This window comes from Vespa crabro, chromosome 3 (genome assembly GCF_910589235.1).
Source record: "Vespa crabro chromosome 3, iyVesCrab1.2, whole genome shotgun sequence".
NCBI lineage: Eukaryota > Metazoa > Arthropoda > Insecta > Hymenoptera > Vespidae > Vespa > Vespa crabro.
Genome location: NC_060957.1, coordinates 5,808,796 through 5,835,187, shown reverse-complemented (window position 1 = coordinate 5,835,187; position 26,392 = coordinate 5,808,796). Strand labels below are relative to the sequence as shown.

Here is a 26,392-nt window from a genome sequence, read left to right as displayed (position 1 = left end):
CGTCGCCACTGTAATCGCCACCATCGCCGCCGGTTTTGAATACGATCAAATTCTTTCATTTTCTGTCGACGCGTTACATATGTTTCTTTACGAATGTTTCTAAATTTAGACGAATTAATGTAAATATTTACATTTTACATATAAATCGATAGTTGATACGATGATAGTTGATCATATTAAACGGTAATATATATTACAAAATTTATCGAATTTCTTTTATAAGGACAAACAGGTAAATCTACAAACGCGAATAGCAGACAAAGAGGAAAAGAAAGAGCGAGTGAGTAAGTGTGAGAGAGAGAGAGAGAGAGAGAGAGGAAGAGAGAGAGAGAACGAACAGATCGCAAAGCAGCTGATACATAAAGATGGCCGGGCTGGATACAAACAAATAGCAGCTAACGTATACTGTTTTCTACATGAACGACACCATTCAATGGTAAGTATCTTCGATAGTACGATTGTCGTACGATCATCGTGTAAGCGTATCGTTAATACATTTTCCAAAATTCGTCGACAGAAAACTCTCGACCCTTCGTTCTCCCATAGGTAGGAATTAGAAGTGAAGAAAGAAAGAGAAAGAATATGAAAAAGGGTAAAGTGGAGGGGGGTAGTGTGAGAGAGAAAGAGAGAGAGAGAGAGAGAGAAAGGGACGGAGAGTAACACCTGTCCTGACCTGGTCAATCAGATTTTTTCGTTCCTTACCGTGGTAACGCGTTAACGAAACGTTACGAGAAAAATATATTGTTTGCTTTCACAATCATCAAAAATTAAAATCAGAAATATTTTTTATAGATCGTAGGATGCATTAATTGTGCATTAATTTGTATATAAAATTTTTATAAGGTAAGAAAATTGTCTTCTCTCGACATAATTTCAACGACGATATTACTTACGTTGAAAGAATCATGATAGGTGCTGTGTCATTCCGTCGAACTAATACAATATTTTTCTTTTTATATGCATATATGTTTGCAATATACTCATATTTTTAATTTTTTTAAATAATCTTGTAATTATTCTCTTTGAGAAAGGATTAGATCATAAAAAAAGTAAAATATAGAATAAAGTAATGTAAGTAATATAATTTGTCTTGCAGACTCTTATTCAATGATACTGTATCCTAAACGGAAATCAATGTACAAGCGGAAACCTATGAAAGAATATTAATGTTTTTTAACAGACGTCATGTCTGTATTAAATGAGTTCTTTGAAGCTTTTTGTGTGAACTATAGATGTTTAAATTAATTAATAATGTGGTAATAATAGTCTGATTTAATATGAAGAAATAACAACCCATAATGTGCCAGTGTTGTGAAAAGCACTATTAGAAGGTAAATATTTATATGTCAAATCCTTTGCCTCTCTTTGTTTTAAAAAATTTGTATTCATTAATATCATATGAAATTTTATAGGCACAAATGTTAGAGGGTGGTTATATTAGTGTCATTTTTTGAAACATGGCTTATAATCCACATAATGTGAAATATCCATCTGAAATACACGACCATCCGCAACCAAATATGACAGGATATACTTATCCTACACATCCGCCACAGCATGTGCAACAAACGGATGAAAATAGAAATGAAAATAATTGTGGAAATAAGGAGACGTGTCCTCAAATTTCGCATCAATCTTCAAGCACACAAACAATTCAAAAAGTAGATGCGGCTACAATGACAGATCCTTTGCAAATAGATTTCAGACTTACTTCTGAATATTTAGCGCGTTGTTCCAGTACATTAGGTTTACCATATGTAACAAAATACGAGGATAATAGCAATAATTCTTCACACAATTGTCAAGAAGTTCGGCCAAAGCTTGAATTTGAAGTAGAACCACAGCACATCAATGGTGAGCATTAGCATAAATCATTAAACATATAATTAACAAATATTTTTAAGATATATAGAATATTCTATCTTCATCAGTAAGGTTATTATTGTTATCTACAATTTTATCAAAGGTATGCTGGTGTATCATTGTCCAGAATGCGCATATAGATTTGAAGATCGTGAAACATTGCATGAACATCTGGAGGATCACCGGCAGCGGCCTCATATCTGTGATATCTGTGGTGCAAGCTTGAAGCGAAAAGAACATCTTGATCGACATAAACAAGGCCATAATAAAGACAGACCTTATCAATGCAATATGTGCTGTAAAGCGTTTAAACGTAACGAGCATCTTGCACGCCACATGATTATACATTCGGGAAGCAAAAATCAAATTTGCACAGAGTGTGGTAAAGCCTTCTACAGAAAAGACCATTTGAAAAAGCATTTACAGAGTCATAACAGTAGTAGAAATAAAATTTTAAATAGCTCACAAAATAACCAAAATGGTCAAAGTACTAACGAAGAAGGACTGAGTAGTTTTGCCATGATGATGAGGCAAGCTGGGCCACCTCCGTTTTCCATTTTGCGTACTTAGCTGTAAAATCTACGCATGTTTTTACGTGAATTATGAGCAGAAATCTTTTTTGTAATTTAGGAAAACGAATTTTTCAGGGTTGAACTTCATTAGAATTTTAATAAAATATTGTAAATTGTGATTAATATTACAAAAGATTGCAATCACAATTTATCGAACAGTTCTACGTTATTGCCTCTTAACGTATACCAATATGAGCAAATGAAACATTTTCAATAACTTTTATTTTTTTGATAATAAGTTTCAACCGTTTATGCTATCTAAAAATTTTCTAAATCGATAAACGTTGATATGTTTGATTATAAATATTAATTTGCTTGCAATCAGACTGATTCCAAAATCAGTCGTCTAAGTCAAATTAACATAATTAAAATTATTCTGCTTCTGCTAAATATTATGGAAAGCAGTGACTGTTATTTATCATTAAAAGTATGTTTTCGTTACTGTTTAAATGAATAATGTGCTAAATGTTGTTAGCTAAGAGTTACTATGACAAAGGTTATTATACCTCTATCCTTCTTATAATAAATAAGACGAACATTTATAAACCTTTTGAGAAACTGAGTAAAATTCGATATTAATATTTTATGACATTTTGCCTACAAGCGTGTCTGTTATTACGTGCATATGTTGGTAACCATAGAAAAGAGAGAGAGAGAGAGAGAGAGAGAGAGAGAGAGAGAGAGAGAGAAAGAGAGCAAGAATGAATGTAATATTATTAGGTAATTAATTAATAATTGGTATTTTACATTTACACTGTTCATGTATTAACAAGCATACACTGACTCACGTATACATATACGCACGTTACAAACGAGCGTACATATGTATACCTTATTATATCGTTATTTTATCATAATATGATTATTATTATTGTTACAATCCCTATTGCCACTACTTCTGCTACCGTTATCACTGCTTCACAGTCATTTTTAGTACCATTAAATTTATGATTATTATTATTATTATTATTATTATTATTATTATTATTATTATTATTATTATTATTATTATTATTATTAATATTTTGTTGTATCATTCTTGTATATTATTTATATTTATGGAGAATAATTGACTGTCCATCGGTTTTGTTGTATTATAATTTAAAAGTGAATGAAGATGTTTGTGTACACCAGGCAAGATGAGAGAAAAGAAACAAAAACGAAAAAAAACGTTATGTTATTGGTTGTAGCAACATGATTAAATAAATCATTATTATATAAATTTTGCAGATTTATCTAACCGCATGAGCAATTAATTTTTTATAATTTATCGAACGGACTAAGAAGAAGGAAACAAACGAGGATGATCGGTTAAAATAAAACATCAACGAAGTTTGCACTTTTTCCAGCATTTTTTTACAATTTTTATATATGTATATGTATTATGTAGGGTATTACATAAAGCAGCACTGGGAAATATCTGAAAAATGTTCACAAACTTTAAACTTCCATATCTCTTCGCAGCCTAAATTCGTCTGTATGTTGCTATATACCTACATCTTTCTAAACGCTTTTTTTTCCTTATTATATAAGTCTTGCCCCTTTTCATTCTAATTATCCGTTTTTTTCCCTCTTATGCGTTTCTGAAAGTTACACGTTTTATGCACTCTATACAAAAATAAAACGCTGAGATCATCAGAGGGATCGTCTAGTTATACACAATTTTTTTTCTTTTTCCCTTCCTCTTCATCTTTTTAACCTTTTCTCCTTTTCACACTCTTTCTATCCCTTTCTATCTCACACACTCTCTCATCACATATACATCCTCTCTCTCTCTCTCTCTCTCTCTCTCTCTCACTCTCATTCTTTCTTCCTCTTTTCCTTCCGAAATCTTCGCATGTATTTCTTTTGATTTATACACGACGATGAAAGAACTGCATATTTTGTACCCTGGAAGACTGCGGTACAAATGTTCAACTTTATGGGAGCGGATTTTGTGGGTTGAAGGGAATAAGGAAGGCAAAAAAAGTAATATAAAATATTTAAAAAAAAAAAAAAAAAAAAAAAAATTAAAAAACCAGAAAACAGAACAAAATTAGGATACGTCCGAACAAAAAATTTTATCCTTTGATGGATTGATTACAAAGTGTCCTTTTTCTCGAATTAATGCTTACCGGGTGTCCACGAAGTACACATAATTCTAATAAAATGATTTCAATATAAATTTTACATTTTATTCATAGTATCAAGAATAATTATTGAATATTATATACTCGTATCTTGGAGAGATTGAGAAAAAGAGAGAGAGAAAGATTGAGAGAGAGAGAGAGAGAGAGAGAAAAAACAGAAAAATTAAGAAATATATTGAAAAATACTTCGCGTTACGAACTTTCTTTTTGTGGTGGGAATTATAAGTTTCCTCTTCTTCATGGTCACATGGTAAGCTTTTCGAAACGGCCCACTAAAAAACTTGTAAAATCTTCAAATGACTCTCTCGTCTAGACTATTCGGGGAAAAAAAATATATATAATTGAGCTTTTAAATGCTTTGTACTATGTCGAGGAATTTTTTTTTTTATATATGTAGCTTTTCCACATTTCCCTTCGATCGTATCTCACTCGTTCGCGCGCTGACGACGACGACGTTGGGTCCTTCGCGAAAAAATCGCTTATAGAATCGCACGCATTAAAATGTATGTTGTGTGGTACACGCACGCACGCACGCATGCACGCCAAGTGGACGACAAGCCGAGCAAACTAAAACATTTTGTTCTTCGCTGACGAACGAGGAAAGAACAAGGCTTGGTTCGCACCCAAAAAAAATGACTTTAATCGATAGGAATGTGATTAATTACAAACAAATATAGCAAAATGCAACATACATGAAAAAAAAAAAACTGCAGCAATTTTTTTCTCAATATTCAGAACTCTAAATTTGAAACTTCGTATATAATAATGTAATAGTAACAATAATAATAATAATAATAATAATAATAATAATAATAATAATAATAATAATAATAATAATAATAATAATAATAATAATAATAATGATAATAATAATAATAATAATAATAATAATAATAATAATAATAATAATAGTAATAATAATAGTAATAATAGTATTAATGTAATAATAATAATAATAATTCTTTAGGTCACATTCCAATCGGTATTTTTTTTGTTGCAAACCCGTTTTAGTTTGACCCGTTCGAAGATCACGCGTTTCTTATACGAAGGCTTTCAATCGAGTTCACTTTTGGCTCTATCGATCGATTTAGTACGATTAAGAGTTTCGACGTTGCGTAGAAAAATATTGTTCTCATCCGTTACATTCATCCTTCGGAGAAATTCTATTTGATTTACAACATGAAGTGTGTATGTGTATATGTGTGTTCATGTGAGTGTGTGCATTTATCATTCTTCCTGTCTTTTTTTTTTAGTGTAAGTAAGAATTTTTTTCTTCTCTGTCCATCGAGAGAACGGCTATTACACAAAAATCTGTTTCGATAATCGAAAATATTATTCTTAACTCTTTCCCGTAATAATAGTTATAGGCATGGATATGTCCCCTCATTGATCGAAAATTATTTTCGTTCGTACAATGGGTGACATATATATATTTAATAATGAATTATTGCCTGGAAACCCTCTAATCCTACGGATTAAGGGCCTGCGGTTTTCATCTTTTATTTAAAATGTTCAGAACAATTAGAGGATTACATATTGTAATCTTTATCCACGTTCCACGCCGCAAATATAATTTCAAGAATTTTTGTTTATTTATTTATTTTTTTTTTTCTTTTTAAATGAAGAGTAGTAAATGCGTTATAATAAAGTGTAAAAAGAAATCAATTCACAGAATTTTTCGGGAAGCTTTTTTTTGTGTTTCTTTCCGTTCATTTGATCGGTGCTGATAAAACTAGTTCACAGTAATGATCCTCTAATTGTTTTGAACAGTATATTATTTTACATATATATATCCACAGCGTATAATAATATGTATGAATGCGGTATAATAAAATAAGCTGCTTAGAGTTCACTTTCTAACAACAATAAATGGCAAAAATGAGCCTCGCCTGGAAAATCCAGGAAGATCCAGAATATTCAGATATACGGGAAAAAGTTAAATTTACGACAACTACTTATGCATGTGAAGCATTACGAATGATGCTCACGTAATGGAAAAACGAACGTCCTTATCTTTTTTCCTTCTTGTTTTTTCTTTTTTTTTTTTTATTTGATCACGAGAGATAACGCTTCTGTCATTAAAAAATATATGAAGACGCTAACCTCTAATCGACACACTGTTACATTATTAATGTTTATGTACGACCGAACGAGCCAGAGTAAGAAGCATATGTATATAAACATAAATCCTTCCTTTCGTGACCTATATTTTTTTCGATTTTTTGAAATCTTAATCATCATCGAGTTAGAACATTATAAAATCATTCATGTTGTTTATTTTCTTTCCTTTTTTTCTTTTCGTTACGACGATCTTTTCAAGTAAATTAACCAATAAAATTTTACGATCTATTCAACGTTTACTTTCATTACTCGATTTGACAAGTCAAAATTAATACGTCCCTTCCTCTACTTCTCATCTTTGAATTTCCCGCTAAAAACGTGACTACGTAAAAAAAAAAAAAAAAAAAAAAGAAAAACGTTGACAAAAATTAACGCACGAAATGTACAAAAAATATGTCTAATTATTTAACTCGAAGCGATCAAATTAAGTATATTACGTACTTATCGATTTAAGTATATGATATATATATATATATGTATGTGTGTATTTATGTATGTCGTATGTGTAGAGAATATATTCAAATAGCGCAATGTAAAAATACATTATTTTGCATTTTGAGTCGCACGAATGATTAAGTACACGATTTCTAAATGTGTTTTGAAATAAAAAAAATTAAAGCCCTTTGAAACATGTTGAACCTGTTCAAAAGTGTTCAAAAGAAAAATTAAAAATTAAAAAAACAAAGAAACATGGATGTCAATATGTCAATATCTTCTTTTTTTCTCTATCGTATCTTTCATCGATACTTGTACGAATTTGTCAATAACAAGGTGCAATGATCATTATCATCATCATCATCATCGTCATCATCATCATCATCATTATCATAATTATCATCATCATCGTCATCATTATCATCATTATCATCATCATTCTCATCATCATCATCATCATCATCATTATTATCATCGTCGTCGTTTTCGATGATTTGTATCGTTTTCATTACCAAAAATATTTAACCTTACTTTTTGTCGTTATTTCTGTCTCTTTCTTTCTCTCTCTCTCTCTCTTTCTTTCGCGTATATGAACTTTACCGCGCGAAGATCTTATATGCGAAAAAGAAAATAGAGGAAGTAGCAAGTACATATACGCGGTGTTCCAAAAAGAGTCACGCACAACGCCATTTCTTTTATTTCACTCATCGAAAAAGTTAGAAGAAATACGAAAAATTCCAGCGCTATGCGAAGGCACTGGAGAATTGTTTTTCCTTTTATTTTGAGAGAAAAAGAGAGAAAAAGCAAGAGAGAGAGAGAGAGAGAGAGAGAGAGAGAGAGAGAGAGAGAGAGAGAGAGAGAGAGAGAGAGAAAGTGAGAGAAAAGAAAGAAAAAGAGAGAACTATTTTAAATATCGTTCTTTCTTTTCATTTTTTTTTCTTTTCTTTCCTTTTTTTCTTAGGAACACCAACTTCTATTTACTCGAAGAGACGGATAATTTACTTTGTTTAATTATTATTATTATTATTATTATTATTATTATTATTATTATTATTATTATTATTTTCTTTTTTCATTAAAAAGTATAAAAAATCCGTCGAATACGAGAATACCGTTTTCTTAATCATAGCTTTTGAATAGACCACCATTTTGTGATGTCACATTTCACATTATTTTTGTAAAGATATACAATTTTTGGAAAACTTTCTTCTCATCACTCAACTCCGTTGTATAAATCATAAAGCTACATTTTATTAATTATTTTCTCTTCGCATGATTAGATCAATAATACGCACGGCATTTTTTTTGTTCTCTCTCTTTATCTCTCTCTCTTTCTCTTTGAATTCTCGATATAACTACACACACACACAATATCGACATTGCGAGTTTTTTCTTCAGTAGCTCCATATTTGGCTTGCTCTGTTTTAGGAGACTATCTCTCGCTCTTTCTTCTTCGACTTTTCTTTCTCTCGTTCTCTCTCATCCTTTCTCGCTCTCACTTTCATTCTTTCTTTCTCTCTCTCTCTCTTTCTCTCTTTCTCTCCCTTTTTTCTCGCTTTCGCACGCGCACTAATTTTTTTCTTTCTCAATTTACGTCGTATTTTTGTTGTCTTGTATACAAACTTACTTACTAAATGTACCGTCTAAGGTGTACTCTCTTTTTTTGTTGTTGTTGTTGTTGTTATTTACGATTACAAATACGTGGCGGTGGAGTATTTTAATACAGCTCATTCTCTTATACTTTTATAATATAATATTTATGTATCTATATATATATCTATATATATATAAATATAAATATATAGATATATACAACTTTTAGTATATACTATGTATGTCATATTCTTATTATATCATTATACTTGAGGTCTGACGAAACCTGAATTTTCGTGTTACTTGCTAAAACGTATCACGCTAGAAACATGATGCGGAAGAGTCAACAACGAGGATCAACCGTACGATAATTTTATAACTCTCTTGGATTTTCTCTCAATTGTTTATTACTTTTGAAAAGAAAATATTATTTATCGAACAAAGTATAATCAAATTAAAAGTGACATTTCTCAAGAGACTATGTCAGAAACTATTGGGGTATTGTCTATATCGATTAGATAGTTCTTTAAATGGTGCATTAGTTTAATAGTTAATCATCGTTGTGCTGTGATATTTGATCTTTAAGTATGAAAGTATTATACAACACAAATGCAATACTTCAAAAAAGTTGGTTATAATGAATATAGTGAAAACCATCGACATTATTAGTTTCAACATTATGTTAAAAATTATCATTGGTTTAGAAATCCTCTTTCTCATAGTCTTCTCCTCGATTAAAAGTTTATTTCGCCTACTTCAAATGAAAAATCTAAAATTGTTGTGTAAAGATACATTCTACAATTGGCATTCTACATATCTGAAACTTTCCAATCTTTTTTCCATTTGAAAAATTCGCATCACATTCCTAACCAGGCATATACGTTACATTTATACAGTACCTAAACATATTCAACACTATCTTCCATCATATTGACGTTGAATTAATGTTTAAACACGTACAAGATACTTGACGACAAACATAAATGTACGATAGTGTGAGCGATCGTAACCGAACAGTTATTGGTATGGCAAGAGAAAACGGCAAGGAGGATTTAAAAAGAATGGCACAATTAATAAGTCTAAAAAAAAAAATTAGATAGATAATTGATAACGCAAGTTCATTTGGATAACTAGAGCAAGAAATCTCTATCCAAAATGATCACAGTCCACGAGGGTTATCTTTACAAAAGGCTCAATATATAAATTAAACAGTTTATCAACTGTACTTATTTGAACATAATGTACTGTATACACATATAAAAAGAAAAAACAAAAAACCTAAATATATACTGTACCTTTAAGGACAGAGCTTACGAATGTAATCAGTACTCAACGAAGATTAAACAGATCTAACGAAAAATATCTATAAAAACAATGTAAAAATCATATAAAAACGAAACAAACTCAATAAGAGTTTGTTTACAAAGGATTTTAGTACGATCTTGATGAATCGTAAAATATATATATATATATATATTCATATAAATATTTACGCACTTATGTATAAAAGTATACATATAAGCACAATTTTGGAACTATCGTAAAATATAAAATACTGTCAACTTTGTATGCAAAATCAAAGAAAACAAAAGAAGTATAACTTTTACCGTGCACAGAATATTGCCATACATAATAATAATTATTAATATATGTTTTCTTTTTTAATAAATCCTATATTTTAAAAATTAAAAAATTTTCATTTAAAATAAATTTAGTAAATAAATTTAGTATATTAAGAAGTATCATCTATATAATGCATTGTTAAAGTATACTCAATATGTTGAAATATAAAATATTGAGAAAATATCAAATTTTTATGATATTAATTAAAACTGAAAGACATACAATCGAATAGACATTGGGACGAATGTTTTTGCATCTATATTGCCCTTACAATTCTAAAAGATTCTTTAATATGATAACTTGTTTTGCACTATTCAACCGAATCAGATAATTATAAAAATCTGATAGATACACTCGCAAATACAGCATTTCGATCCAGCACAGTTATGAAGAAAAAAAATATAATTCATTGTATTTCTCTCTCCCCCGCTAACTAGCTTAGTTTCCATATATTAATACCAAGCTTTCACAAAAATATGTTTTGTTTTTCATACATACCATGAGTATGGCAAGACTCTTAAATCAGGCTCCTAATCTAGTTCTCTTACTGAAATTATACTTTGTATGCACTTCAACCCATACTATAGTGTGAACGTGTCTGTTCTCGATCCTTGCTCGTATATCACATTTATTCATGCTATAAAGATCTAAAGAGAAAATGTTGAACAAATTCTGGACATCCTTCGAATCGTTTTGCATCCAAGTATAATTGTGGATGCAAGAATTCGTACGTTAAATAGCATCCGCATGAACGAATGAATTCATCGTCGTTTATAAGAAGGATGCAAGAAGCAGAACATCGTTTGAATCACTTTTAAATGAAATATATGTAGAAAACTCACTATGTCCGAGCCACGTGAAATCGCTGAAACTCTGTTCGCGGAGACAATCGTGTAGCGTCATAATGTTACCTCTTAGTCGAGGTCTTCCCCTGCTCTCAGAAATCTTTTACATGTCCTAGAAAGCCGAGCTCGTGCGTCTGATAATGGCTGGGTGTAGCAAGCGGAGTAACGTTCGATTGGTGCGCCACATTGACTGCGGCCAAGTGATGATGATGTAATGTATGATGCGAAGTATGAGTATGAAGAATATTGTTTGGATGGGGAACTTGGAAGTTCCCTGGTGGCGGGGCTCAGGATAGGAGAGGACCTGGATGCCCGCCTGGAAGAACGGACGATGCTGACACGGTCGTCGTTTGCATACTGGATACATTATTCTGCTGTTGATTCTGTTGAGTACCTAAAATAAAACATTAATCATTCTACCAGGTGAACAAAACTAGAGTAACACAATCTTTGCATGTACAGAGATTAAAATGCATTATAAAATTTGTTGAGATCTGTCGGTCGAAGTAGTATCTTACCAGCATTCTGACTTAATTCAGCTTTCACTCTCCTAGCAATATGACTCCTAGTATGCTTTCGCAAATGATCTTTTCTATAAAAGCCTTTACCACACTCTGTACACACATGACGTTTCTCGCCAGAATGTATTACAAAGTGCAACGTCAATTGTTCTTTTCTCTTGAAAGCTTTTAGGCACACAGTGCAGACATAAGGTCTTTCAGGATTATGACTTTGCTTGTGGCGTGTCAAATGATCTTTCCTTTTTAAACCCGCTCCACAAATGTCACAGACAAATCTTCGTTCCATAGTATGACCTAATAGATGTTGTTCCAGCAATTCTCGTTCAGGGTATGCCATATGACACTCAGGACAGCAGTAAAGTGTAGATCCATCTAAAGCTGTAGTCAATCGAATTTCTCCTGGTTTTGGGCGTGGTTTTTTTTCCTTTGGTGGCTTCTTCTTCTTCTTTTTCTTGTTATTTGGTGACATCATGATATTAGGTGTAGTTGTGGTAGCTACAGCTACGGATGTTGTTTGTGCCATTTCGGATTCCTTCTTTATACTTTCTGCAGAGTACTTGAGAAAATGATGTAAGCTAAGCGGCAAAGTACTAGCTGGTAAATGACTAAGATAATCAGCTACGGTGGAGCCAGGCGTTGCCAAGGACTGCCAGGTTGCAGGCATCGTAGCAGGTGTTTGGGTGTGGGCATGTTGTTGATGATGTTGATGCATCGTGTAGTCCTGCTGTCCACCATTGGTCGCAGTGTCCCCGTTACGCTGCTGCTCATCCGCCTTCTTATCCTTGCTTTTGTCCTTATCCTGTAGGAGATTGCAAACGTCCTGTTGATTTATAGTCTCGGTGGCTTGCTAAAAATTGGGATCGGCGATGGATTATTAGAGCTCTGAAGACCGTCTGAGTACGTCTGTAGATATTCAGAGTCTAACAAGGGGGCGAAGAGATAAATGAAAGATGTTACCTGATGATACGAACGTTTCTCTTGCATTCCAGGAGAATTGGAGGGTCTCTGTTGCACCGGTTGAGCTTGAGAATATGGCACATTGGGATAATGGTGGACGTTGCTGTTTGGATAATTAGCCTTATTGTTCATCATCACTTGAGATTGAGGAGTTTGTACGCCGTTGGTCTCAGGACGGTACTTTCCCATAACCGGCACTCCGATCGGAGGCTGGTTGGGAAAATGATTAGCGTAACGCGCGCCTGCACCACCGGAGCCGTCGGTCGCGAACTGATGGATACTCGGTATAGTGCCGGGAAAGTGGCCTCCGAACGGCGGGAAATTCATTGCAAACCGTCAATCATATACCTAAAATGTAAATGAAATTATGAATAGATTCACGTAAGGATTAGAACGGCGGGAGGTGAAGGAGAGGGGGCTAGGGCGGGGAGGGAGGGGGGAGAACGAAAGGAGACTCGACGGATAACGAAAAAGATGAACGAGAATAAGTTTTCAGGCGCGGTCAACACGAGCTGTCGGCGTCGATTGACTCAACCATGAGATTCGGCGTCGAGTTAGTCAAGAGATATTTACTCACAGCAACGACGTCCCTTTCCCCATCTTTCTTCGTCGTCTCTCGTTGATCGAGCACTTTTCTCGGGGAATTCTCCTCCCGGCGAGACAGACAAGAAGGACGCGAGTCGAAGCGAAGAAACGCGAGTCAGCACGCTGTCCTAGAGTGGTACTTTATTCTTTTTCACCGCGAAAAATAATCTTTATTCTATCGTTATCGTTGTGTCGTTATCGTCGTCGTCGTCGTGATCGTCGTGGTCGTCGTCGCCGTAGTAGTCGCGTTGCGTTGCCACCACCGTCGCCGCCGTCGTCGTCGTGGTCAATTATGTCTAAGGAAACGCGACAAGATGCCGTGTGTTGAGATCGAAAAGATCGTCGCCGCACCGGGAAGTGCACGGCTTGGAAGAACGTACTCTCCGGACGGTGGGGAGAAGGGAAAAAACGAAGAGCCTACTGTGTAGCGGCCGGGATCGTCGCGACGCGGCGACGACGGCGGGGTTGCCTGTCGAAGGGAGAGAGAGAGAGACAGAGACAGAGAAAGAGAGAGAGAGAGAGAGAGAAAGAGAGAGAGAAGGGATGGGGAGAATGATCGTTAGGGGGATGGGCAGGGCGCGCTTGGCACGTTTGTGTGTGCGGAAACTTGAAGGAACGCGAGAGCGGTGAAGAGACAGGAGGGTAAGCGAGGAGGACTCGAGCGTGGCTAAGCGAGAGAGCTATCGAGAAAGATGAGAGGAGAACGAAGAGGATGCGTTAGGGGAGAACAAGAGAGAAAGAGAAAGAGAAAGAAAAAGAGAGAGAGGAGGGAACGCGTCTTTCCCCCTCCCGGCGCGCGCGCGCGCGCCCCCAGTCGATACGCGGGGGCCGAATTCGCACGAAATTCAGCAGAAAATGGCCGTGCACGGGACGTTTCCCCGACGCTCTCGAGGATCTCCTAGCACTTCGGCCGCGTTCGCTTACCATTTATCTCAGCTGGCACCTCGTGCTCGGCGATCGCTCGGGTAAAATAAGATTTTTCACAATGACGAAAATCCTTGGCTGGACAAAAAAAGGATGGCCAGTGACGATGTAGTGTGCGTACCGTTGACACCTGTCCCTCAAGTCTCGGCGCCCCCACCCCACCCGTCCGCCCTCTACTGTGCCAGCCTCTTAACTATTTTTTCTCTCTCCCGGCCCTCCTCGCGGCCGCGCCGGCGAAAATACCCGAATCCGTTGGGGTTTTAACTTCGAATCGCTCCCGGCGACCTGCCATTACGCTACCTCTTTCTTACTCTCTTTCTCTCTCCCTCCTTCCTCTTCTCACGCCTCTCTCTTCACCCTCACTCCTCATGCACTGTGAATCTCTCGATTGTAGCCTTTGGGAGATACGACAAGGCGAAACCATGCGAAATCGCTTGGATCGCAAAATCTTCGATTATCGACTCTAGTTAACTAGAGAATTACCTTCAGGATTAAGCGTAATTTTTTACTTGACCGAATTACGTTCGCGATTCTATGCTCTTGATTATACATATTTTATATAATTTTCTAATATGTATATATGTGTGTATATATTTATATATATGTATGGATATATACATATAAATATATATATATATATATATATATATATATATATATATATATATATATATATACACATATATTTTCTTTTTTCCCTTATCGATTAGTCTATTTTACAAAAATTTCTTTTCTTTCTACGAGGTCGATTTTTTTTCCTTTTTCTTTTTTATTGGCCACGAGATAATTTAATAACCTCGTGTTCGATATTAGCAAACGATGGTTAACACGAGCAATTTGTTGGTTCTTTTGTATTAAATGTATGTTTTATTTCAGCTTTCTCCTCCAATATTTATGTAAGTAACAATGAAAATGACTTATAGACTATCAATATTGGCTACGATAATAATAGCTATGTGATATAATAATAATAATAATAAAATAATAATTATATTTCTTGTACAGCTATACCCACTGCCTGTAATGTTATACTTACAATAAAGAGATTTTTTTTTATTATACATACACTCTTACTCAACAACTTTCCGAGTCATTCATCTCCGATCAATCTAAATGATTATTTTTCAACAACATCTCATCGTACTTTCACCATACAAGTTACAACAGTACTGGAGGTTCTGGTTCTAGATACGATCAACATAGAGAAAAGTACTCTAGAATCTCCGTATAAAAATTGTACAGATGATTCATTTAACAAAAGCAAAGCAATTATGATAAAAAGATTAATGATAAATCTGGGATTATGAAATAATTGCGGAATGTAGATGTTGTCTTTTCGATACATACTTCTATAATATAAATGCATTGGAGAAACTGTAGAAATGAATTAAAATGTACAGCGATCAACTTTTAAATAGTCAGATAATAACATATATTATTTATAAGAATGGCAAATGATGTATGTATGTTTCTGCAAAATATTCTGCTTGAATATAATGTCTACATGCAATTATCTCATAACCTTCTCTATCGATTCATATGATGTGACGAATGACGTTAATACATTAGGTGGTTCGCACACCACTGTCATTGTAAAAATATACACTGATCCTTGTCATTAGTTTATAGATGTAATGTATGACTACATTTTTCTTTATGCTTTGCAACTCTAATAATATTCTCTACATAATACTAATTGAAATTGAATGATTTATCAAAACACTCTTTTACTACTATGCCTCGGATCGTGTGTAGTATAAGCAAAATAAATAAAACGACTCACTTGATATTTGCACGTCACAGTAATCCTCCGTTTAGGGATGAAAGACTGTTGTATTTACAATGTTTTTTTTTTTATTTTTTATTATTTTTTTTTTATTTTTTTTTTTTTATTTTTTTATTATTTTTTTATTTCTTCTCATTACTTCATTTATTCAAGAGAAATAATATCTCAGCTTCAAACTCGATTGCCTTGTGTCCTTCGGCGAATCCAGTTCGCGCTTTCAAAAATATATTTTTTTTATCTATTTATATAAGTGTGTATATATATATTCATATATTTATATATAAATTTCTTCATTTATATCTAACGTGCGTCATGGAACTGGATTGGCGACGAAAACATTTTACATCGTACGAATAAATTCATTCGTATCTTTACACGTACGCTACAACGTGTACGCAAAAAAGAAACTCTGTATATACGAACTTTGTTCGTTATTCAGCTCGGTGCGCTTTAAAAGATGATAGTAAATATAAATTATTCCGGCCTAGCCACAACGCGGTTAAAGGTCCAAGCTGATATTTTTTTAATGTAATCACTACTAGGCAACAATGACCATCATCAACAAAATTTCTTGCATGATATCAATTAAAGGATTTCAATAGAATTCAATCGGCAAGTACGCCTTGTCTTACACGACCTCTGGCCTGTTGATGATTAAATCTGTAGTACCGCCCGGCTTGACTAGGGGCGGTATGCTGCTGCTAATGCTGTTGCTGTTGTTGAGGTTGCTGTTGTTGAGGTTGCTGTTGCTGTTGTTGTTGCTGCTGCTGTTGCTGCTGTTGCTGCTGCTGCTGTTGTTGTTGTTGCTGCTGCTGCTGTTGATGGTGTAACATCGCCATTGCACCCGTTTCAGCAGCGGTTGGTAGCACAACAGTAGATTGTTCGCTGACAGAAATTTGATGTATCTGAGCTTGTGAACCTTGCCCTACTTGTATTTGAATTTGTTGAAGTTCCGGTACAGAAGATTGTTGCTGTAACTGTTCTGTTTGTTGTTGTGTCTGTTCTACTTGTTGTTGATTTTGCGAAGTATCAGTCGTATTTAATGGATCTTCTTTAGCACGTTTGGCAAGATGTGATCTTGCATGTTTTCTTAAATGATCCTTTCTGTAGAACGCCTTTCCACATTCGGTACAAACTTCGGTCTTTTGTCCAGAGTGTATAACAAAATGAAGATTAAGATGTTCTTTTCGTTTGAAACCTTTCATACAAACGGAGCAGATAAATGGTCTGTCAGGATTATGACCAAGTTTGTGTCGTTCTAAATGCTCTTTACGTTTCAAACCAGCACCGCAAATATCGCAAATAAACCTCCTTTCTATTTTATGACCGATAAGATGTTGTTCTAAAAGTTCTTTCTCCGGATAAGCCATATTACATTGAGGGCAGCAGAATAGCGTGGTACCGTCTAAGGCAGTAACAATACTAACTTGACCAGGCTTCGGTTTTTTTGGCTTTGGAGGTTTTTTCTTGTATTTCTTTTTTCTTTTGGGTTTTGTTCCCGGTTCTTGTTCCTCAACAACGTCGGGAATAATAGTCTCACCACCAGCTACTGTAATCTGTACAGCTTGTTCCCCAGATGTCATACTTCCTGAAGCGTCTAGACCGTCAGCGCCTAAAGGACTCGATTCTATGGTGGCTTCTCTCTTTATTGTTTCTGCTGAAAATTTAAGGAAGTGTTGTAAACCAAGTGGCAAAGTACTGGCGGGAAGCCTTGAAAGATAATCAGCAACCGTGGAACCTGGGGTTGCCAAACTTTGCCAACCCGCAGGCATTGAAGTAATGAACTCTTCATTACTTTGATTTCCTTGATTTTTCACACTTCCTCTTTTAATAAGGGCAACTGGAGTTGTGCCTTCTTTCACATCCTCCTTAGACTCTTCCATTCCTTCTCTTAAGATCAAATCTTGTGGTATTTGTGCAACCACGGTTAATCCCTCTGGTGCTCCCGGAAGTTGTACAGTTTGCTGAATCGTCTGTTGCGATGTGGTAGTTACAGCAACCGAAGTACTCTGTGTTGTTTGATCCGACCTATGAAAAATTAAATATAAACGATATTATTATTTGTAAGAAATGAAGATCATAAAAATAATAATAAAAAAGATTCAAGTGTCACGGTTCTTACGTTTGCGTCGTTGCAACCGTATTTTGTGGCTGAACTTGAATTTGAACACCATCCGTTCCCTGTTGGCTATAGGCGACGGTAAGAACAGTTGCTGCACCTTGGGGAAACTGTCCCAATGAAATTGGCGCCAAATGATATTTTGGTTGGTCCCCACTGTTTCCACTTTGAGAAACACTGGGATTAACCACTTGAATCTGGACAGTTTGTTGTTGTTGCGTGCCATCTTTTCCAGGTACGGTTATAGGCAGCGTAATTATTTGCTGCTGTTGATTATTGCCTCCTTGAGCCACAGCAAAACCGTTAGGATCAACTGGTCTCAAGTAATGAACACCACCCTCTCCACCTGATAAAACACCGACGACCTGACCACCAGTAGTTAAATTTTGTGCGAATTTGGCTGTCGCGAATTGATGAACCGTGCCTGTCGGCAACGAGCCTGTAGTAAAGCCAGGAAAAGGCGTGAAATTCATCTTTTATCGATCTTACGCCTGAAAAAAAAAAAAGATCGATATATATATTAGTAAATGATAATTATATTTCATTTTTATTTCGTATTCTATGTTAATATGCCTAACGTGCAATTTACGATATTTTGATAAAATATAAAATTTATATTGATTAATCGGGATTCTTTTTCGATTTTAATTAGATCATCTTTTCCCAAAAGATTCCCGCTTCTTATAAAACTCTACAATTATTTTCATATCTCTAAAAAATCCTCTTTACAATTCATGTTGTTTGCAAATTCGCATCGGTCATTCTCGATTTTTATTTCTTTACTTTCTTTTAGTACGCGTTCCCATTCTTTTAAGATTTGAAGACCAAGGTTGCTATATATGTAAACGAATCAACAATTCCTCCTTCCTCCGCCCTTACACATTTATGTCTGAGTCAATGCTCGAATATAAACCCTTCCTCTTCTTACGACCACCCAGAGCGCATCAAACTAATTCTCTCTCTCTCTCTCTCTCTTTCTATTTCTGTCGACTACATCTTTCGAAAGTGTGTGTTACAGATCGCGTAAGCGCCAAAGAGTCAAAAGGCAACTCGTCGTCTTCTCTCACGCGGAGGTGGCAGTGCCACCGGCAGTAGAGCGTTCGGTTGGTGGGGATGGGGTGAGGGAAACCCCCACTTCACCCCCTCCCCACCACAAAAGGGATCTGGGAGCAGGGAGGATGGTCGCCGAAGTGGCCCAGGATTACACCCCACTCCACCAAGCATTGCAATCACGGGGTAAGGGGTAGGAGCAGAAAGAGGGTAGGGGGGAAGGCATAGGTGGGAAAGCGGGATCCCACCGCGAAATAGAGCCCCGATCTTTCGCTCCCTCCCTTCTCACAGCCTCCACCACCGATCTTCCTCCTTCCTACCCGTTATCATCTCTTTCTTTCTCCTTGTTCTCTCTCTCCCTTTCTCACTCCCTCTCGCTTTACCACTATCCCTCTCTCTTCTTTCTCTCCCCTTCTAGCACCTACTCTATACCACACGTAAAGTAGTAACACGTACTGTGCGAGAGAGTACGACGAGAGAAAGAAAGATACGTGTGCCAGAGAGAGAGAGAGAGAGAGAGAGAGAGAGAGAGAGAGAGAGAGAGAGAGAGTCGGAAAGCTCAGGAAGGGGTAGGGGCACGCGCCAAGAAAGAAGGGAGACAAGCCACGACACTACCGGAAACTCCCAGGGGAGGGGAACGCGAAATATCGGGAGAGAGGAGAGAGAGAGAGAAAGAGAGAGAGAGAGAGAGAGAGAGAGAGAGAACAGGGAGAGGGAGCAGAGTAGTAGACACCGTGGTAGACGAAGTGGGACACGACGGCGACGTTTGCCCTTGTTTCGAAACGTACTCGGAGGGAAGGACGGAAGGAAGGAAGGAAGGAAGGAAGGAAAGCAGGCAGACAGACAGAGCAGAAATGGCAAGAGGGAGAGAAACATAGAGGAGAGAGAGAGAGAGAGAGAGAGAGATAGAGAGGTTAGGTTGTTACCCGTCGTGCCGCCTTTACCGTCGCCGTCCACCGCAGAAGAAGGGTGTCGCGCATCGAGCGGCCTATAACCGACGGACGCGGATCGGACGCGAATCGCACGCACGTCCTCGTCGTTATTCCCTCGCGAATCCTTCAATAGCCACACAACGGCGAACAAAACACGCGAATACCGACAAGTATAATAGAAAAGAAAAGTTTGTTTTTCTCCTTTTCTCTCTCTTTCCTTCCTTCTTTCTTCCTTTCTCTCTCTCTCTCTTTTTCTCGACATCCACACGTTGACGCGTCCCTTTTCGGCCGGACGTTTGGCTTTTTCGTCGTCGGCGAAACGGCGAGTGCGACTGACCGCTCGGCCGAGGCCGTCGGTCTCCTTTGCAAGACGCGCATGTCGTAATGGCGTCGATTCTCTTAAGGCTCGCTGCGCCTGCCTCTCTCTCTCTCTCTCTCTCTCTCGCTTGCTTTCGCAAAGAACGCGCGCGCGCACATATGTACGCACGAGCAATGATACCTGTCGCGAGAGTAGACTCTATACGTGAATTAAATCCGATAACTACAAATACATTCGTATACTAATAAATTTCTCGTTTCTTTCTTTATTTCTAAATTGTTCCTCTCTCTCTCTCTCTTTCTCTCTCTATGTATGTATATACATATATTTCTCTCTATTCGACGAAAGATTATCTCTTTTCTCCATCTCTTACGTAACGATTCCGAACGCGTACATATCGTAGATCCGATCGGCCCAAGTCGGGACGACGTTCGGCGGATGGAACGGCGCCGCGGCATACCGTTGTTGCAGCATGGCTTCCTCCGACTTGTTCGTCGTCGTTCTACTATTACTACTCCTACTATTATTATTCCTACTGCCATTATTACAATCACAACGAAACGATCCATATTACGATAATGCGTTTAATATTAAAGTGGACACGTTTTATACATGTCCGTTTTTGGTCCTTGGAAACGATCAAAAAGTAAAAGCGGAAATGGGAGAATGTTTCGTTGGTAAACGAACGACGTGTAATAATCTTAGTAATGATGACGTGGCCGGAGATGAGCGAATTGTGTGACGTGGCACAAACTCGCACGGGAAAACCAATCGGACGGTCTAAAAGACAACGGAAATCGAACGCGTTGAAATGGTTGCTCTCAGCCGCCATGACACGGAGGATACTGCCTTCTACGCGGCGACGTAGCCGACGGCTTTTATTTTCTCTCGACGAATGCAATTGCTGTTTCTCTCTCTCTCTCTCTCTCTCTCTCTCTCTCTCTCTCTCTCTCTCTCTCTCTCTCTCTCACTAACTATGTTCCTCTCCTCTTTCTCGAACGTGGCTGGCTTCTCCCGCGACGGTACGCGGGTGTCCACCACCTCCATCGTCTCTTCCTCTCCTCTTCTTCCTCTCTCTCGCTCCCTTTTCCGTGTCGTTCTTTCGCGATCGGAGTGGAATGCGCTCTACGAGGTAGAGAGGGAGAGGGAGATAGAGAGAGGGAGGAAATAGGAAGATGCTTTGTCGAGAAGAATAGTTCGAGGAACGAAATCATCTAGTATATATACATACGAAAAACAATATAATATATATATATAACTGTGTATTTGTATATAAAAAATAAAGAAAAATATGTAAAAACAATAAAGCGAAGCGTATGGATAGGTAAGGCGAGACAAGGCAAGCAAGCAGACAAATAAGCAAGTAAGCAAAGCATGTAGGCAAGCAGGTAAAGGCAAAGTAAAAGAAGATATGGTAAGCTAAGGAAAGGAAAGGAAAGACGAGACAAGGCAAGCAAGGAAAGGCAGGACAGGACAGGGCAGGGCAGGGCAGGGCAGGGCATGGCAAGGCAGGGCAGGGCAAGCAGGCACGAAGCAGCCAGGACTATGCCAACGGAGAGGAGCACGGGCAGGGCTGTTGTTTACACCCCCACCTCGTTGGGTTAGAGGCAGCGAGATGCCACGGAGGGGCCTCCGAGACCTCGGCGGGCACCCACCACCACGCAATTTCCAACCCCACCAGCCTCTCAACCACTGTCCGCACCTCCGACCAACCCCACCAAAGCCTGCCCGAGCCAAGCCGTCAGCCACGACGAGGGCCCCGCGACGATTTTAGTGTCTTGGGGTGGGTGCTCTCCGTGGGCCACCGTTTCGCGGTTTCTCTCTTAAACTGTGGCACGCCTCTCTCCTTCTCTTTCTTTTTCTCTTTTAACGTTTCTTACATCGTGGATCATCGAAGAACGTGGCAAAAGGACCGTGAGCGTCGTGAATGAAGGGAGTTAACGAGTGAGAAAGCAAGCACTAGTGATTGAGTGAGTGTATAACGAATGTATGTGTGCGTGTATGTGAGAGAAAGAGAAAGAGAGAGAGAGAGAGAGAGTAAGAAAAAGAAAGTGCAAAAGAGAGACGAAGAGAGACGCCATGGGACGCTCGATCGACAAGAGAAGAAATTACAACCCTGCGAGTTTCTTTTTTCCTTCCAGTATTTCTTGTTTTACTTAAATACTACTTACCCAAAGGAATATCAGAGAAAGAGAGTGCGCGCGCCTCCTTGGCGGATTCTTCTTTTCTTCTTCTCCACGACTTCGCCGTCTTTCTTCCTTAAACTTCACCGTTCAATGGACAACGATCAAATGTCTCTGTGTTCCGGCACAAGTTTCTCAAGATTGTCTGAGCGAATAAGTAAGCAAGCAAGCAAGCAAGCAAGCAAGCAAGCAAGCAAACCAGCCAGCCTGCTAGCGACCGACCGACCGACCGACCGACCGACCGACCGACCGTACGTACGTCCGTTCGTCCGTCCGTCCGTCCGTTCGTTCGTCGCACGTACGCGCCTCTTAACCGTTCTATTCTGTTCTGTTCTGTTCTGTTCTTTTCTTGCTTCTTGTGTTCTCGAAATCCTCAGCGCGTAAAACGCGACAGCGACGTGGACTTTCTCATTTCTACGCTCGCTCTTGGTTGCCCGTCGTACCTAGTAGCGTCGTTTGTCGTTGTCGTCGCTCTGTTACTATTACTACACTACTACTACTACCGCCACCACCACCGTCGTCGCCACCGTTGCTGCTGCTGCTGCTGCTGCTCCTGCTGTTTCCAATGCTAGTGGTGGTGCTGGTGCTGCTATTCACTGTGCACACGTCATACGAAACGCGCGTCCGAACAAACGACTCGACTTGACTCGATTTGAGACTTTGTGCGACTTCTCGGATAAAATTTGCGCGAATAAGAAGGAGAAAGAGAAAGAGTGAGAGAGCGAGCGAGAACGAACGAAAGAAACCAAAAAACAGAGTTCAGAACGAGGATGATAGCACGACACAATTACACACACAGGGAGAGAGAGAGAGAGAGAGAGAGAGAGAAAGAAAGAGACAGAGAGAGGAGGAGAGAGAGAGAGTGAGAAAGGAGATTAGTACTTTTCGATTCGTATCGTCGTTTCTATCGGGAGCATAAGCCACGTCCCGAGTGAAACTTGGTTAGGTGAACACGAATTACACGCACGCAAGTTTCCGGCTTTTACAACGAGTTGTGCCCGATCGTGCACGATCGACTCTCTCCCGATCGGTTGGTAGGTAAGAAGCGGGACTTGCTTTTCCGTCCAACTCTGGTGAAATGAATTCGAGTTAACGGTACATGGCCGCTCGACGAGTGGGCAACACACAACATGCGCGTTCGACTTACTCGGCGTGTGATGCGTCGTGTCGCCTCGCTCCGCGCCAATCCGATCGCAAGAACTTCGTTTTTCTTCTGCTCTTCCTGTCTATCTCTTGTACTTCGTTCAATTTCCTTTTCTTATTTTTTCCCCACTAGACTTGTCTCGTATATTTTCTTTTATCTTTTATTTCTTTTTTTTTCTCTCTCTCCACCTTAAACACTGTTATTTCAATCGGGCCCAATTGACTAATTAATTAGTCAATGAAATAATTAATTCATTAATTAATTATTAAAACGAACGGGACAGGACTCGTTACGACCTCCCAACGTACGCGCGTGAGATATGACGAATGTGCGCGCGCGCCCCCTCGAGCGTCTCGGAGATCAGTTTTGTGGGTTAGTTCCGACGGTTGATCCGTTTCTTCGATATAACGAATTTTTTTTATTCTTTTTCTTTTTTTTTTTACTTTCTTTTAATACATCCTTTCTCTCTCTCCCTGTTTCTATTTGCTTTATGTCTATTTCTTTCTAATTCATTCAACTTTCTCTTGACATTTATTTCTCTAAGACGTTCTCTCTTTTTTAATTTATTCTATTTTCCTACTTTATACGTGTTTTTATTCTGTTTCGAACAATTATTGGTCCGATAGGCGGTAAAACGTGTGTCGCGCGCGCGCGCGCGCGCCTTCATTTAACATTCCATCAAGGGATATGATTAACTATGGCGGTGGGTTACGCGCGCCCTCACGTACAAGCACACACACACACACACATATCTATATATCGTGCGAAAGTGTGAAAAGAGAGAAAGGAAATAGCTACGCGCGTTCTACTCGTGTGGCTTCGTCGATTCCTTCTGAATTACTAAAACGTTATAACGATTTTTATCCTAATCGTCGCAAGACTATCGTTTTTTTTTTTTTTTTCACAAATTATATATTGTTTATGATAAAAGACACGATGAAAGATCGACTAACCGTTTTACTATCTCAATATGGGTGGCCATGCGATATTGAGAAATAAATGTTACACTGAGCGTGCGCGTGCGTCTCCTTCCCTCTCAATGTTGTATCAACGTTTGGTCGAAAGGTTATGTCGTTCGTTCTTATTGTCTCATCAGAGTGCGTTCACGTCGGACTCGTGTCCCAGCTAATGTTAAGGTTGATTTACAATTATTCGTTTAATAGCGGGAAATTTGAAATTGAAAATGTAGATTGGAACATTATTAACAATTAATTCGTATTATCTAAATTACGAATTCGAGTATATATATAAGATCATTGTCTATTTTTTCTTTATGTTACAGAGCATTTATCATTCATGAATAATTACACATATTAAACGTAATAAATCTTTCTAAATAAGCTTATAATTTAATTGTTGGAAAAAATAAAGAAAAATAACAAATAAACCTGACTCAATCGTATCTTATTTTATTTGTATTATTTCTCTCCTTTGTAAACCACAATCTGTAAAAATTTAATAATAACCAAATATTTCTCACACAAATTATCAATGTATACAAACAATAGAAATATAAATACAATTACAATAAATCACATACGGCATTTGAATTCATTAATTTAATATACTTTAGACATGCATAGTGTTTGGTAATAAAGAAATAAATATTATATAAGACATTTAATCTTCTCTCCTTGCGATGAGATAAATTATCAAGGAAAATTAGGAAAATTAGGAAATTAATTTTAATGTATTATAATTAATTTGCGATATAGACATTATATAATAAAAGGTACTGATATTAGAAATGTAATGTAACTGAACTAATTTCAAATTGCAAAGATTAATACCTAAGACTGACAAACTTGATGGCTTTATAAAGTTATCCAAAGGAATGATTAAGTTGTAAATAAAAAATACCTTTAAAATATGCAAAGTTAAGCCATTATTAATACATATCTGCTCTTTGCATACGTTCCATGTACAAAGAAAACAATAATTTATTGCTTTCATAGTAAAATGGATTTTCTGTTGCATCAAGATCAGGCCTGTAATCGGCAGTGTAACTACTTTGGCTAGAAGCACAAGTGTCATGTAATGGCGAGCTTTGAGAAGGTTCTGAATAATTTGGAGAAGGAATAAAATTAGGGCCTCCCCAATCAGATTCCATTTCGGCTGTACTTTCTTGAAGTCCAGATAAACCATTGATATGAAGATTATTGATCCTTTTACTTAATGGCATGAACTCGCTAGATTCTTCCTCTAAAATACGTCCTCGTTTTCTAAATAACGATAACATTGACAATAAATGGTAATAAGACAAAATGAATTTTTGCGAGATTAAAAAACATTATACTTATCAAAGAAAGGTTATGTTATATCATTAAAGAGTCATGTAAACAAAGTCTAACCTGTTATTCCGTGTCATATTTGATCGTTTTGGTCTACTGACCAAAAAATTTATATTCTAACTTGACTAATCATTTATGTATTAAATTAAGTTTTGTAACGTTGTATAACTTTTTTTTTCGTTAATAACTTCTTATGATTTTCAGTAAAATATACCGTTGTTATTGGGTTGTCTAACTTATGTAAACACGCAGTTTTTTTTTATCACTTTCAACTGTTTTATTCTATATAGCTTCCAATGTGGTGACGATGTAAAATTTAACGTTTTAGAGACAAAGATATAGATGTACCCTGTAAGCGGAAGCAATGCCCTTTTATAGATACGATCCTGAACATCCGATG

The 26,392-nt window shown here is 37.2% G+C and overlaps 4 protein-coding genes and 1 long non-coding RNA gene across 16 annotated transcripts; 2 read left to right on the top strand and 3 right to left on the bottom strand.

Moving 5' to 3' along the window:
* Window positions 1-3,657, top strand: LOC124422464 (zinc finger protein 16-like). 3 transcript variants are annotated; one of them, XM_046958922.1, is made up of 5 exons: window positions 1-119; window positions 224-436; window positions 1,097-1,331; window positions 1,413-1,854; window positions 1,967-3,657. In XM_046958922.1, the coding sequence occupies exons 4-5, from the start codon at window positions 1,458-1,460 to the stop codon at window positions 2,431-2,433; spliced, it is 864 nt and encodes a 287-aa protein (XP_046814878.1). In that variant the 5' UTR covers window positions 1-119; window positions 224-436; window positions 1,097-1,331; window positions 1,413-1,457; the 3' UTR covers window positions 2,434-3,657. The 3 variants fall into 3 exon arrangements, with proteins under 3 accessions (XP_046814878.1, XP_046814879.1, XP_046814881.1); XM_046958923.1 differs by lacking the exon at window positions 1-119 and adding an exon at window positions 518-843 and having other exon boundaries at window positions 336-436; XM_046958925.1 differs by lacking the exons at window positions 1-119; window positions 224-436 and adding an exon at window positions 444-843.
* A 4,465-nt stretch (window positions 3,658-8,122) lies between these two features.
* On the bottom strand, window positions 8,123-14,701 carry LOC124422463 (zinc finger protein Gfi-1b-like). 3 transcript variants are annotated; one of them, XM_046958920.1, is made up of 4 exons: window positions 14,169-14,701; window positions 12,660-13,007; window positions 11,700-12,549; window positions 8,123-11,575 (listed from the first exon to the last, which is right to left on the bottom strand). In XM_046958920.1, the coding sequence occupies exons 2-4, from the start codon at window positions 12,984-12,986 to the stop codon at window positions 11,469-11,471; spliced, it is 1,284 nt and encodes a 427-aa protein (XP_046814876.1). In that variant the 5' UTR covers window positions 12,987-13,007; window positions 14,169-14,701; the 3' UTR covers window positions 8,123-11,468. The 3 variants fall into 3 exon arrangements, with proteins under 3 accessions (XP_046814876.1, XP_046814875.1, XP_046814877.1); XM_046958919.1 differs by lacking the exon at window positions 14,169-14,701 and adding an exon at window positions 13,237-14,161; XM_046958921.1 differs by lacking the exon at window positions 14,169-14,701 and adding an exon at window positions 13,237-14,161 and having other exon boundaries at window positions 11,700-12,501.
* A 311-nt stretch (window positions 14,702-15,012) lies between these two features.
* LOC124423165 (zinc finger and BTB domain-containing protein 24-like) lies at window positions 15,013-24,771 on the bottom strand. 8 transcript variants are annotated; one of them, XM_046960648.1, is made up of 4 exons: window positions 22,546-22,683; window positions 18,077-18,564; window positions 17,750-17,982; window positions 15,013-17,611 (listed from the first exon to the last, which is right to left on the bottom strand). In XM_046960648.1, the coding sequence occupies exons 2-4, from the start codon at window positions 18,544-18,546 to the stop codon at window positions 16,656-16,658; spliced, it is 1,659 nt and encodes a 552-aa protein (XP_046816604.1). In that variant the 5' UTR covers window positions 18,547-18,564; window positions 22,546-22,683; the 3' UTR covers window positions 15,013-16,655. The 8 variants fall into 8 exon arrangements, with proteins under 8 accessions (XP_046816604.1, XP_046816603.1, XP_046816601.1 ...); XM_046960647.1 differs by lacking the exon at window positions 22,546-22,683 and adding an exon at window positions 24,655-24,771 and having other exon boundaries at window positions 15,013-17,982; XM_046960645.1 differs by lacking the exon at window positions 22,546-22,683 and adding an exon at window positions 23,705-23,833 and having other exon boundaries at window positions 15,013-17,982.
* On the top strand, window positions 19,531-19,825 carry LOC124423169. Its single transcript, XR_006942022.1, has 2 exons — window positions 19,531-19,672; window positions 19,782-19,825. It is a non-coding gene; the product is annotated as an uncharacterized LOC124423169 (long non-coding RNA).
* LOC124423168 lies at window positions 24,114-26,368 on the bottom strand. Its single transcript, XM_046960654.1, has 2 exons — window positions 26,053-26,368; window positions 24,114-25,923 (listed from the first exon to the last, which is right to left on the bottom strand). The coding sequence occupies exons 1-2, from the start codon at window positions 26,067-26,069 to the stop codon at window positions 25,590-25,592; spliced, it is 351 nt and encodes a 116-aa protein (XP_046816610.1). The 5' UTR covers window positions 26,070-26,368; the 3' UTR covers window positions 24,114-25,589.
* Window positions 26,369-26,392: the final 24 nt, after the last annotated feature.